At 56.5% G+C, this 14,281-nt stretch overlaps 1 protein-coding gene across 5 annotated transcripts in view; it reads right to left on the bottom strand.

Moving 5' to 3' along the window:
* Positions 1-650: 650 nt before the first annotated feature.
* The window catches only part of FBXW4 (F-box and WD repeat domain containing 4), an 81,023-nt gene continuing 67,392 nt past the window's right edge, over positions 651-14,281 (bottom strand). For 2 of the 5 annotated variants that reach the window (XM_078077202.1, XM_036086061.2), the window contains 4 exons: positions 13,824-13,889; positions 2,079-2,219; positions 1,483-1,624; positions 651-1,338 (listed from right to left, as the gene is read on the bottom strand). In XM_078077202.1, the coding sequence (XP_077933328.1) occupies positions 1,066-1,338; positions 1,483-1,624; positions 2,079-2,219; positions 13,824-13,889 (622 nt within the window). In that variant the 3' untranslated portion in view covers positions 651-1,065. Of the gene's footprint in view, positions 1,371-1,482; positions 1,703-2,078; positions 2,220-13,823; positions 13,890-14,281 lie in introns of those variants that run through there. The other 3 variants (XM_036086052.2, XM_078077200.1, XM_078077201.1) reach the window with 3 other exon arrangements.

Here is a 14,281-nt window from a genome sequence, read left to right as displayed (position 1 = left end):
CTGTTGGGGGACTGCCCTTTTGTCCACCGCTCTATGCTGTCACCAGGGAGGGTGCTGGTGAGGACACTCCCTTCTCTCCTCTCCTCAGGGACCTTCAACATCAAGCCTTTCACATAAAGGGAAGCCCTGAGCCTAGCGCTGGGGGGGGGGGGGGGGGGCATCTTCCCCATCCTGTTTGCATAAATTCAGAGGGACACTAGGCTGGCAGAGACCCTGGGCTGTCTTCGCTTGCAGAAGGGCCCAGATGAGCTCCCCACAGTAAGGGGAGGTAATAAGGTAAAGAAGGTTTTGAAATACAGAAACCTTAGAAGCAGCCCAGGAGATTAAGACATTGTGGGTGTAAAGGCAGAAGGAGGGTTGTATCATTGCAAAGAGTGTGGGTGTGTCAGAGTAGGGTGAAGAAGGGTTACTGCAGATGGGGAGTAGCTTAGCTCCCCAACAGCGCAGAGCCCTTCCACAGTCCTCCACCCCACAGGTGACACCCACCCACCACCGGGGCAAAGGGGTGAGTGGTAATGACAGGTTTGGCCTTTGGGACACTGAGCCATGGGGCTGGTCTTACCCTTTCCCCAACATGCCCATCCTCATGTTTGAAGATGTCGGTCCCCTCTTAGGGCCTCCCAGGACTCCCCAGCCAGAGAGGAACTGGATCTGTGAACAATCAAGCTTTATTTTTACAAAAATGAACATGGTAGCATGTCTTAGCAGCCGGCCTGAGACTGGGCTGGCTTAGGACTCACTCCTTTGTCCTTCCTCAGTTTCAAAGCAAGACCAGGCCACAGTGCCCCAGGAATGAGCCCCAAGAGCTTGGTCAAGGGTGGGGACTGAGGAGGTAGGGGCCACAGCAGAGGATTGGCAGCCTCACCCCTCCTTCCAAGGAAGGGGCAGAAAGGGACCAACTGGGATGGCTGGAGCCCCTCACCTCACTCTAAGCTATCGTGGCTCTAAGAAGGGGCGAGGTACAGGGCAGGCCTGTCCAGACCAGATCCTTGCTCTGGCCAACAGGGAAGCAAGGCCCGGCCAGGCTCAGCCATTCCCTCAAAGCAGCAGATCCCTTCTCTCCAATTAGTTCCTGGGGGGGGTACCCCCAAATTCCCGGGAGTCAGCAGCCTTTACCTGACGGTGCCCAAGCACTGTGGTGACAGGTCTAGGAGCACAGGCACGGCGGGGGCGGAGGTATCCCTGCACCCTCCAGGCGTAGAGGTCCCTGAGTAGCTGGCTTCCCTGGCCCGCAGGCCGGGGCGGCCCCGTCACGGGTTCTGGAAGTCCAGGACGTGGAGGTTGTAGGAGAGCGCGGCATAGAGGTGCTTGGTGGTGAAGCGCAGGCAGTACACGGGGCTGCTGAGCGGGGTCGAGGTCAGCGGGAAGGCCTGCAACCGAGGGCGGAGCCCTAACCTCAGCTGCCCGGGCCCAGCGCAGACTCCCCCACCTTCTCCAGGCACCCCCGCGCCCAGATCCAGCCCCTAATAAGGGTGCGCTTACGTGGAGGCAGGCCCTCTGGCGCCGGTCCCACAGCCGCACGACCCCGTAGTAGGAGGACCCCGTCGCCAGCAGGTGGTTCCCGTCGGTCTGCAGGCAGTACAGGGTGCTGTCGTGGGGCTCCTCCCACTCCATGACGCACTTCCTGTCCGGGAATCGGCCATCAGAGGGAGGGTCAGGGTGCCCTCCACCCCAGCTTCCACAGGGGCCTTAGAAATCCATTCTGGCCGGGAGACAGAAGCTGAATCACCAGACTCTTTCGAAACCAGACTTAATTCAGGGAAAGCCGCCTCTGGAAAGGGCTCCTTCTCGCCAATGCCCGAACCCCAGGCCCGATGAGGCCCTCGTCTGTGCTTCACTGCTGGCTACGTGTCACAGGACTTGGGCGGCAGGGCAGAAAGGCAGGATGCTGAGGGACAGGACCCTGACGACTCCCCGGGCTCTTAATCAGCGGCTGGTGGCTATGGTCTCCCAGGCCATGGGACCACGGCCGCCGACGGGGAGCCCAAGCTTGATCTGACCCCGCTGGCTGCCACTCCTAGCCTCCAGCTGGAGGGCCCGGGCCTTCTGGGGGCGCACCGGGACTGCCGCACACTCACCGGACACTGGCTCGGAGGTCCCAGTAGCGAACGTAGGTGTCATAGCCACAGGACAAGAGTGTGGACGGGGACTCATACATGACATCCAACACCCCAGCCCCTGGGGGGAAGTCACTGCCCAGGTGCATCATTAGCTGCCCACTGGGGAGAGAACAAAGGGGCAGAGGATGAGAGACTGTCCCGCCTTGGTCCCCACACCAGCTTTTAACCTAATGGCCTCAGTCCCTGGGGAAATGCAGCTCCCCCCCCCCCCCCCCCGCCCAAGCTAAGATCAGGCTCCCTCAGGAAGGAGCCAAGGGAAGAAACGGCCCAGGATGCCCACCCTGTCACCCCAGTCGCCGTGCTGCCCCTCCCGCAGCTAAAGGCCTCCATCGGCCCCCAGCCCCTGCCTGCATCACAGCTGCTCGCCGCCTGGCCACTGCCCCTCGGGGAGGAAGAATGGGCCTCACGGACGGGCCGGCCCCCCTCCCGTGCGCACACACACACTTGGTTACTTTATACTTCTTGATCCTGCAGGTCATGCAGTTCTGAGCTGCCTGAGTCCAATGCCTTAATTCCTGCCTGTAATCTGGGGCTCAAACCTCATTGGGGATAAAGACCACACAAAGGGAGAAGGGGAGTCCCAGGAGATGTTAAAACAAGTAAACACCTTTGTGTCTGGGGAGAAAAATCGCTGAGAAAGCAGCTTAGCGGGCCGGTCCCCGGTGTTCCTGGCCCGGCTGGCCCCCAGCCCGGGGCTAGCACGCCTGTGTGATCACAGCCCCCAGCCTGCTGGGCTCCAGCGTGCTCCCCCACCCTCGCCCCTCCCGGTGGCCGAGAGCAGATTACTGAGAAGAACAATTTCTTTGTGACTGTGTAATTCCCTCCGTGACCGCGGCAGTGGGCAGACCCCTCGCCCTGATGCCAGACCCTTAGCAACCATGTAGGGGGGCCTTCTGGCCCTAGCAACTACCCCTCAACATCAAGTGCACCCGCTAATCCCTGTGGCTAGGGAACGGGGAGAAGCAGGGAGTTTCTGCAGAATGACCGGGGGTGGGGGGGATGAAGGAGAAGAGGGGCACCCTCCAGGCCTGATCCAGCACTTTCACCCAAGAGATGCTGGGCTCTCTTCCCTGGCAGGACAGGAGAAGCAAGGCCATGAACACTTCCCAGGGACACCCAGGTAAAGGGCCCCGGCAGTGGGAGGGAGGACGCCACAATCTCGTAAGCAGTGTTCACCAAAGGGCCGAGGCAGATGCTACCAGCCCCAAGTGAAAGCAGACCTCAGTCTCAGGCCTTCCAGCTCACACAGACTCTGACCCTCAACCTCCCTCCTCCCCAGTGCAGCCACCATCTTCCCCAGAAGCTGAAGGAATAGAGGAGGCGGCCTGGGGTTCCCTTCTACCTTTCCCCTCGAGCCCTGGGCAATGAGGTGACCCCCAGCAAGGGACACTTGCGGTCTGTGGGAGGTCAGGCCCTAAGTCAGCACCCTGGCCCCCAGCCTCCTTGGGGAGATATTCCTCTTTCTGTCTGAGGTAGAAGGTAAGCCTCTGTGGTGGGGGACCCTGAGAGGGATCAGGCAGAAGGCTACCACCCACAGATCAGCATCTCCTAGAGATCACTGACCTTGGCTCCCAGGAAGGGCCACCAGCCATGACTGACCCACCCCGGGCAGGCCAGAGTCCTAAGAGGCGTCCGTGCCGCGCCCCCCCCCACCTCTCTTTTACAGCTACTTCTGGACATTTGTGCACACCCGGGTAGGGGGCTGTTTGGCTCCACAGTTCTCCCTCCTTCCAGATTTGGGGGCCCTGCCCCTTCCATTAGTGAGGCCTTCAGGAATGACTGAGGAGCTCTCCCCTTTAATCTGCAGAAGTAATTTCATGTTTGTTTGAAATAGAAGATGAAAGGCGGTGGGGGTTGGGGGCGTGAAGCCCAGCACGGCTCTGCCTGCCCACCCCCGGTCCCAGGGCTCAGAGGGAACGACAGCCGGGCACCCGGGGGCTGGACAGCGGCGTCGGGACCGGCAGCCTCAGGGCGATACCCAGACCAAGTGGCCACGCTGGGCCCCCGTCCCAGCATCCAAGCCACCCCTGGAAAGGGTCCTGCCAGTGTCTGCGACAAGAAACAGAACCCTGCCCGCCGGGGGAAACCTGAGGGCCAGAGTGAGCACCAGCCTCCCCGAGGCCAGCCCAAGTCCCGCAGCCCCTTGTCCGCTGGCCCAGCCTGGCCCGAGACAGAAAAGTTTCTTTCTGCGGCTGCCCGGTGCTCCAATTCTCTGAAACGGCCACACACACTTCAAATGGGCCAATAAAAAGATACAATTTCTTTTGCCTCTGGGCCTGGGACCCTCGCAACTCTGCTGTGCGGTGCCCGGGAGGTGAAGTCCAGGGCCTCCGCGGACCCAGCCGGCTCTGGGAAAGGGCCCGTCTCTCCGAACAGCGGCCCAGCGCTGCCACGGGAGCCCTGCTGGGGCTTTGATTTGGGAAAACAAACAGAAATGGCACCGTGGGCCCTTCGTGGCCCCCACCCCAAGACCAATTTAACTAGAAAACTCTAGCTCAACAGCTCTGGGGAAGGGAGCAAGATCGGCCCGACAATAGCCTCAAACTTTGGGGGAAAGGGGGACAAAACAAGCTGTCTGTCTCCTCAGCCCCTCCTCTCGGGCTCCTTTTCTTCCTGCAAGTGTGTTCTTGTAAAAACGATTAGATTGCAATTTGTATAACATGGTGACCCCCAAATTCAGACGTTTCACCCCTTTTCTCTGGAAAGAATGTCAAGAATGCTTCTCGGCCTCTCACGGTGGGGGGCGGGAGGGGGGTGCAGAGCCTTGGCTGTCGCACAACTTGTGTGGGAACAGGACTGCCCCTCAGAGTCCCGGGCCAAGACGGCAGCAAGGGCCGGCTCTGTCACTACCGAGGGCCAGACAAAAAGTCCATTCCCTTACAACTCCTGCACACAAAGCCTGGGCCTCCAGGAGCCGCTGGGGGCTGGAGTGGGGGGGCCTCCACACCCCAGCCTCTCCCGAGCCTGACTCCAGCAATTCTCTTTCCACCCAGGGAAAGATAAAGACAGATGGGGCCACCCCTGTGAGCTTGATGAACGAGCGCAGGCCGGGGAGGGCAGCCTGAAGGAGGCCGGGCTGCGTGCCGCCTTCTCCGGGAGGCCCCAGAGTACCTGGGCGGGAAGAACAAGCAGAGGGCGGCCTCAGCCCAGGGACTTGGGGCGAGCAGGTGAGGGAACCGGGGCTCCCACCCTGCTGCACAGCGATTCCAGCTCAAGGGAAGAGGGAGCCCAGGGAGGAGGTTCCTGACAGAAGGAAATCTAGTAAGACAAGGACCCCTCCATCACCATCTTTAGGGGACATCTAGGGACAGCTAACTGGAGGCAGGTGTGGGCCCTGAAGACCCAGATGTCCCAGTTGGGAGGGCCCCTCCCTCTCCTGCTCTGGGCCTTGCTGAGCCGCAAGCCAGTGGCCACCCTGTCCCGAGTCCGCTCATCCCAGCCTCCACCTGCCTCCCTGCCCAGCCTGCCTCTGCTCCCGACACAAGCCACAGCCCGCAGGAAGTCCCCCTGTGCTAGAGGGCCCTGAGCTAGGAGAAGCCAGATCCCCGTCCCACCTCCCGGCCTGCACCTACAAATACCTGTGGCCCCCACACCCCTTAACAGCCACTGTTAACACGCGGGTTCCCGTCCTCGGCGGGGCCTGGTCTGTGCTCGGGACAGAGGATGTTCCCTGGAGATCCTAGAAGTTCTCGCTCCTCCGCCTGGCATGTATGTGTGACCCTAAGACGCAACAGTGGCTTTCAGGGGACGGCAAGGATGGAAGAGTGACACACAGTTCACCTTCCCGCAGGTCGGCTCCCAGGGACAGAGGACCTGAAGGTATAAACTGGGCCAGACACGGTCACTCAGGAGGGCAGGTTTTTCCTCTTTCCCACCCCTCTCCTTCCCGCTCTTCCTTTCTTTGAGCAACAATCATTTAATGAGCACCTTCTGGATACCAGGCATTGTGCTTTAGTAGGAACTGCAGGGAGATGTCAGGGACGGCTCTGAAGGAGCTCTCCCTGTCCTCCAGGAGTTCTCAGTCCAGGGAAGGAGGGAGTCTGTCATGTATCCAGCTAACAATACAAGGGGTGACCGGGTGGGTCCCCGAAGAGAAATGAAAGTTTTACTGTAAGAGAACAGATCAGAGAACATTTCGGCCTGTGGGCATGGAGTGGTTCTCCAGGGAGTGACAGAAGTGGGACAGGCCATGACAGGAGCACGGGGATGGCCCAGGTGAAGGACCCGCCCCAGCAGGCGTGCAGAGCCGGGGCACCGGCGCCATGTTTGCAGCTGGCAGGCACTCCGGTCTGCCCGGGATCTGGCTTTCGGGCCGTGACGGCCCTCGGGTGCACACTGCTCAGCGGGCACCAACTCTGGGTGGGGCAGGGAGTCACCGGGCTTCTCAGCAGGGAGGAGCTCGTCCTGTCCGGCCCTCTGGTGGGGAGGGCGGGCATCAAGGAGGCACGGGATGTCCCAAATGTTACCACCAGAGTGGTGGTGACAAGGAGAAGCCCATGGAAGCTTCTCCTGCCTCGGCCCCATCAGGCGAGCGGGAAGGGCCCTGCCCGAGCCCACGGCCTCTCCCCTGCATGTGTGCGCGCGTGCACGGCCCCCCACGCCCGCCCGCGCACACGTGTTCAGACACAATGGCTCAAAGGCCAGGCAGCCGGGCAGCCCACTTTGTACTGCTAACAAGGGGCCCGTAATTACAGGAAGGGGCAGCCGGGCAGATAAAAGGATACAAAATTTCAACATCTGTTGCCATAAAGGGATAAGGAGAAGTGAAACGCAAAGTATCAGTTTGGTGTCAGCAGGCAGAGAGCCAATTTCAAAGAGTTCAGGGGGACAGAGGGGACAAGAAAGAAAAAGGCAAGGGGGGAGAAAGAAAGAAAGAAATTACAGGTTTCCTTAAAGAGGTAAAGAAAAAAGAAAATGAAAAAATCTGTCAGTAATACTTTCAAAGGAGAAGGCAGGTCCTTTAAAGAGGGCAGTTCCCCAATCACCCTGACTGAGGGCCGGGCCGCCCGGGGTGGAGGCGAAGGCGGAGGCAGAGACGGAGCCACACCTGGGCCGGTGGGCCCGCTCTGTGCTCGGCCACGGCTCCCCTCCGCAGGCCGCCGGAAGGGGCTGCAGCCAGGCACCCCTCGCCTTTCAAAAGGCCACTAGAATGCTCTGATATGCATCTCCTGTGCTCCCCCCGGGGTCCCTCATCCCTGGTGGCCGACAAGGCGGCCCCGTGAGTGCTCTAAGGGTTACCGACTCCAGCCACGGGGGCTAGGATCAGGGAAGGCTTTGTGGTGGCGGGTGTGCACCGAAGAGTAAGCAGGATGGAGAGGGCGGAATCCAGGCCCAGGGGGCAGCCAGAGCAGAGGCTCGGAGGGGAAAATAGAGGGCACCTGTCGGAATGTGTGAGAAGCCTATCTGCCGCAACTTTGGTGAGAAAGAGGAGACTCAGGGGCTTTAGGATAGAAATGGAAGAGCAATGGGGAACCAGGATGGCCTTGGCTGGAAGGGGAGAAGAGGGGATGTGTGCCGGGGCCCACATACAGTCACACACCTAGGACTTGAACCGGCAATGCCCTAGGAGCAGCCAGGTCACCTAAGCCCACCCCTATTCCCTTCCCAGTTCCCCCCGCTGGCTCAGGGCTGTGGCTGTACCCACTAGGATCCCTGCAGGTCCAGGACCACAGGCCTCTCCATCCTGTTGCCCACGTGCACCACTGCTAGATCCAGCTCAAATGCCCGTGGCGGAAATGAGGAACCCATGGTGAGAGCAAGCCCGGGAGGAGGGCTGTATATGTCTGGCCAGTCCGACCTCCAGGCCTTTCAGCAGCTGGGAGGTATACACACAGACAGCACCTTCCCTGGGACCTAGCTGAGGTTCCTGCCCAAATGCACACAGAGGACATAAGATGGGCCTGGATTCCTTCAGACCCCAGGCTCAGAACGGGACAGTATGGGCCCCGTTCCTTGGGGTCTGATGGGACCACGGGGCCTAGTGAGGGATGCTTCAGTGGTTGGCTGCTGGCACTCTCTGTCAAGATGGAGCCCTTGGGGGGCTGCAACTGGACCTGGAGACCATCTACCCTTGGAAGCAGGAACACCCTGGCACCTCCAGGTTGGGTAAAGGACTCCATCTTTCTCTCTGCCTGGTTTAGACAGGTTAGAAACGCCCTGTCTTTGGGCCCTGCCCATGGTTTCCAACTCCAGGGGAAAGAAAGGCAGAAAAGGAAGAAGGGAGAGAGAGACAGCCACGCTCTTGCCATCTAGGCAACGGTGTATGCCCACAGCCGCCCTCCGCCCCGTGCAGCCCAGCCGGCACCTCCCCCTCCCCAGCCCGTAGGGATAACAGTCTCCAGGAGTCTTGATGGAACGAAGGGCTCAGGGAGCCATGGTGATTTTGAAGGGGTCCCTGGGCACTGTGAGAAGTAGCCTAAGTGACCTGACAGCGGGTCCCCGAGAGACAGCAGGGAGAAAACGTGCCCAGCAGGGCCCCCACACCCCCCAGGTGTGTCCCAGCCCCCACCGTCCTCCTGAGGGCGGCCCCAGAGGGGTGATGCTCCGAGCAAAACTGCCCCTCCAGCACTCCTTCCCCCAAGTCACAGCACACACATAAAAGAGAAAATCCCGGCGCTCCTCAGGTTTCAGCAGTGACAGGTTAAAAGCAAGGAATCCACCCAGCCCCGCACAGCGCCCGCCACCAAGTCCTGCCGGCGGTGCTGCTCCACCTTCCAGATTGGCCTGTCACTCAGGCTTTGGCATTATTGAAAGATCAAACTCTGTCCTGCCTGTTCATTACCTTAATCCTATTTTCTACATGGCTTTATTATCTGCTTGGGCTTCTCTGGGAAAGACAGCTACAGTCACCCTGTCCAGCCGCTTCCTCCCACCAGAAGCAGAAGCCTCCAGCAGGCCACCTTTCCTTCAAGCCCTGCACCACTCAGGCTTCCAGGCTTCCCTGGGAACGGGACGGATGTTTCAACGAGGCCTGGGGGTCCGAGGGCCAGAGAGGAGACACCACCACCTGTGGCCCGGGGCGGCCCTGCCATGGGCCGCCCAAAGGGAGCAGGGCGGTTTCTCCTGGCTTCTTCCTGGGTTCTGGAGAGACCCAGGGTTTAGGGTTTAGGAGGACTAGGGATTTCATAAGGGAGTGCTATTCGAGGAGTTGGTGCCTTGTAAGTACATCCTGACCATAAATGTGTGCCCAGGAGTAGCCCCCACAGAGGAGACCACAGGCAGAAGAGGCCCTCCAAGATGACTCGACCTCAGAGAGAAGAGTGGGCCACAGTGGTGCACCCCCTGCCCTCCGGCTCATTCGCCATCCTGAGCCCAGGCCAGGGAGGGGGACTGAGACGGACTTCCAGCAGCCACACTTCTCTTGTGGCCTGCAGCCTCACGGACCGTCAGGAGCCTTCTCTATGCCACGAGGTCAGCAGGACTGCTCCTCCTCTAGTGGTCATGAGGCCACAGGTATTTGGAGAATTAAAAAGCTGAGCCTCTGCAAACTCTAAGGTCCTAAGGCGGAAGGCAGCCGCGGGTGAGGAGGGAGGGAGTGAAGGAGACAGGTACTGTATGGGCACTTTCTCAAAATAACGCCTTCTTCATACTAGTTCTGTTAAGCAGAGATGATTAAATCTCATGTACAAATGTGGAAGCCGAGGCCCAGAGAGGCCCCCTTATCACAGAGCTAATCAGCAGCAGTGTCAGTTCTAGAACCCAAGTCTGTCCGACCACAGCCTGTGCTCCCTCTGTGGGCCTCACAGCCTCCCCAGCACACACCAGAGGAGGGCTTCCTTCTGCCTGCATCCCATGCAGAAGCAAGAAGTTGCCAGTGGCAGGAGTTTGGCAGGGTAAGCCACGGGACCAACCTTCACAGACCGCAGGCACTCCAACATCCCAGAGGCTACAGAACAAAGGAAGCCTTGGAAGTTTCCACTGTGCTGGCAACAGTATGATGCGACCATCGGCTATGTTAACAAAAGCCAAAGATCTAGAATAAGGAAGATGATATAGCACCTGCCACTCATCAGCTCACGCCCGGTGTGTTCATGACTCAGCTGTGAACATCCCACTTCAAGAGGGATGCAACCAGGGGCGCCTGGGTGGCTCAGTCGTTAGGCGTCTGCCTTCCGCTCAGGTCATCTCAGGGTCCTGGGATCGAGCCCCGCATCGGGCTCCCTGCTTGGCGGAAGCCTGCTTCTCCCTCTCCCACTCCCCCTGCTTGTGTTCCCCATCTCGCTGTGTCTCTGTCAAATAAGTAAATAAAATCCTTTAAAAAAAAAAAAAAAGAGGGATGCAACCAGATAAACTGGAGAAACTTTCAGGTGAGAATGTCCTAAAACAAGTATGAGACCAACCCCACAGGTCACCCACTGCAGGTCACCCACCCAGCTATTGCTCACTTTCTTTCTTGCTGACCAAGAGCGGATTCTGTGCCCACCCACCTCCCCCACTGCCTGTGTGCGTGTAGGGGAAACTGGGCTCTTCCCCAGGCCCAGGTCAATCTGGATTGCTCATTCCATTTCCCTTGCCATGGTTTGGTTTGGGGTGAGTACCAGAACACACTTGTGGCTCACTAAATATGAAAAGTCTGCTTGGAGGCTCCTCTAAAAGGTTTCCCCATCTTATAAAGAGACCCCAGGCAGGGACATGTCCTCTTCCTTCCTTCTTCCCTTTGGGTATTGCCTTATGGGTTGGTAGAGCTTTTGTGAACAAGCCTGAGGGTAAGTAAAGGCAAAACCCACTTTGAGGTGGCAAAGCAGAAAGCTGAGATGGGCTCTCAAGCTTTCACTGAGCTGCCGAACCCATCAATCCTGGAAGCAGCGAACCACCCAACTCCTGGATGGACTCCTTGTCATTCAAGATAATAATAACCCCTTTATTGTTTGAGCCACTTTGAATTAGGTCCTCATTACTTTTAGCCAAAAGCACCTTTACTGATGTTTATGAGCAACAATTAAAGGTCCTCAGACTTCTGGCCTGATAAAGAGAAGACACGGGCGCCTGGGTGGCTCAATCGTTAGGCGTCTGCCTTTGGCTCAGGTCATGATCCCAGGGTCCTGGGATCAAGCCCCGCATCAAGCTCCCTGCTCAGCAGGAAGCCTGCTTCTCCTCTCCCACTCCCCCTGCTTGTGTTCCCTCTCTCGCTGTCTCTTTCTCTGTCAAATAAATAAATAAAATCTTAAAAAAAAAAAAAAGAGAAGATGCTGGAGGAGCAGAACCAAAATTTTCAGATATTTAAAGGCCTGTCTTCAGAGGCACGATTCAACTTGCTTCTTATCCAGGATCACAGCTCCTGGAAGCAGATCAACCCTTGATGAAGGACAGGCATGAGAACTCTCAGAGCTATCCAAAGATGTAATGTGGTATCTGGGGAAGCTGGGAGTCTCCTATCCCTCTGGTTGGATGACCACCAGAGAATGTTGTAAAGAAAACCATATTTAGGGGCGCCTGGGTGGCTCAGTTGGTTAAGCGACTGCCTTCGGCTCAGGTCATGATCCTGGAGTCCCTGGATCGAGTCCCGCATCGGGCTCCCTGCTCGGCAGGGAGTCTGCTTCTCCCTCTGACCCTCCCCCCTCTCATGTGCTTGCTCTCTCTCATTCTGTCTCTCTCAAATAAATAAAAAATCTTAAAAAAAAAAAAAAAAAACCATATTTAATGAAAACATCTCATGTGTTTAAAAAAAAAAATCTTTTGGAGGGGCGCCTGGGGGGCTCAGTAGGTTGAGCGTCTGCCTTCGGCTCAGGTCATGATCTCAGGGTCCTGGGATCGAGTCCCACATTGAGGGGCGGGGGGGGGGGGTCCCTGCTCAGCGGGGAGTCTGCTTCTCCCTCTCCCTCTGCCTCTCTCTAATAAAATCTTTTAAAAAAAAATCTTTTGGAAATACTGACAATACGACAGATATTTCAGGAAAACAAAAAGATATGGCTAATACTTTCCTGGGGAGATGGAGAGAGGAGGAGACGTGCTAGAGCAGCTGAGGCAGGAGACAGGCGGGCAGAGCGCCCCCTTACGGCTCCTGTAAATCACGGCACTGCAAACCACAACGTGGGGGCCTGGGGCTAGGGGAAGACTTCTCAGACTTCACGCCAAGAGCACAAAACGAAAAAGTCAATAATTTGGACGTCATCAAAATTTAAAACTTTGGTCTTTTATCCTTCAAGAGGATAAAAAGACAAGCTCCAGACTTAAAAGGTATAGGCAAACCTCATGTCTGACAAAGGACTCACATCTAGAACATACAAAGAACTCTCAAAACTCCACAGTGAAAAAGCAACCTCTTCAATTAGAAAATGGGCAAAAGACCTGAGCAGAGATTTTACCAAAGAGAACATACAGAAGGCAAAAAAAGCACATAAAAAGATGTTCATCATAACTATTAAGGAAATTCCAGTTAAAGCCACCAGACACCACACCTATGAGAATAGCTAAGATAAGAAACAATGATCGTTCCAAATGCTGTTGAGGATGTGAAGGAACTAGATCTCCCCTACACCAGGGTTGGATTATAAAATGGTACAGATACTCAAAGAGTTTAGGGCATTAATCCCAGAGAAATGAAAACCTAGGTCCACATGAACACTTATACACAAATGTTCATGACAACTTAATCTGCAATAGTCAAAAAACTGAAAATAACCCAATGTCCTTAGCGGGGGAGTGCTGCTCAATGGGAGAGCGCTGTGGTGCGTCCCCACCAGGGACCACTACTGAGCAACCTCGAGTAGAGCCCTCTCGGCGCAACTACCGGTATGCTCTCACGAGGCTTACGCTGGGGGGAAGCAAATCTCAAAAGGTTACGTACATTACTCCACTTATATAATGCTTTCAAACTGACACAATTATAGAGACGGAGAACACATAGTGGTTGCCAGATGTTAGGGACAAGAGGGAGTGCCAGAGGGGATGGCAGGTAGACGGTGTGACTGTGACGGGGCAAGTGACGGTTCCAACAGTTCCGTATCCTAACTGTGGTAACGGTAATGTGAATCTACACATGGGATAAAATTGCACAGAACTACACACACACACACACACACACACACACACACACACACACAGAAATGACTACAATCTAAATAAAGTTCTGTGGATTATACCAATGTCGATTTCCTGGTTCTGATTTGTATTACGTATTATCCTACATATTATCTAATGTTACACAGGTACCTTGCTGTCCTATTTTGGGAACTTCTTATGAATCTATAATTATTTCAAAATAAAAAGCTAAAAAAACAAGACAAAAGCTCATCAGAATGGTAGATAATCCGACGGGAATGTGTCAAGCCTGCCAAGGCAGAGAATTGTGAATAAAACCTGGATGTATTTTAACTGTTCTGTATAATTCTTTTTATGGATCTGCAGGTCACTTCCGAAATCTTTATTTTAGGATAGATGGGATTTTATGTAGCCACATAATCAGACACTCCTTAGAGAAAAAGTATCGCAAATCCAAATGGTTGCTGTTATCCTAATTTCTAAGTGAAATTATTTACCTATTACAAATTCCTTCCAACAGTTTCCCAAGCTAACTCTAACGAGGCCAGGAGAGCGCGCGCACCTTGGAGGTGGTCAGTGGGTCGTGGGCCCGGTGCTTCCCAGCCTCCTCCTGGGCCACCTGGCGGCCAACGGGGCAGGTGGGCCCGACGGTCTTTGCTGTGCCTCCCTGGCTGCTCCAGCCCCACCCCCACGGGAAGCCACAGTGGCTCAGGAATCTCTTACCTGTTGAGGTCCCAGATTCTCAGGGGTGAGAAGTGCCCACAACAAGCCGTCCCTGTCACAAAAGAGCTGCCAAACAAAAGGAGAGCAGAGTCAGGACGGGCTTGTCAGAACCTGTGGTGGGGACGGCGACACAGCCGCAGGTGCAGTGCTCGTTCTCCGGGGATCACGGAGTGGAGCCAGGACAAGAGAAGGGGTTTGGGGAGGGGCGTGTCGGAGAAGCTGCAGGAAGACGACTGGAAGTGCAGGGAGGTCTACAACCCCCCAGGGACCCCCACAGGTGAAAGGACAGGGGAGCTCGCCGCTCAGAAAGGTCCTGTGGTCTCTGCCCGCCAGAACACCACATCTCTACATGTGCAACCCTCAGGCCAAGGGAGGGCAGGCCTGTCAGGCTGCAGAAAAGGCCCCCCGGGAACAGGCTGTTGGGGAGGGGAAGAGGAGGCCCTGGTCAGAGGTCAGGG

This window comes from Halichoerus grypus, chromosome 7, assembly GCF_964656455.1.
Source record: "Halichoerus grypus chromosome 7, mHalGry1.hap1.1, whole genome shotgun sequence".
Taxonomy (NCBI): Eukaryota; Metazoa; Chordata; class Mammalia; order Carnivora; family Phocidae; genus Halichoerus; species Halichoerus grypus.
This window is presented reverse-complemented; position numbering and strand designations above follow the sequence as displayed.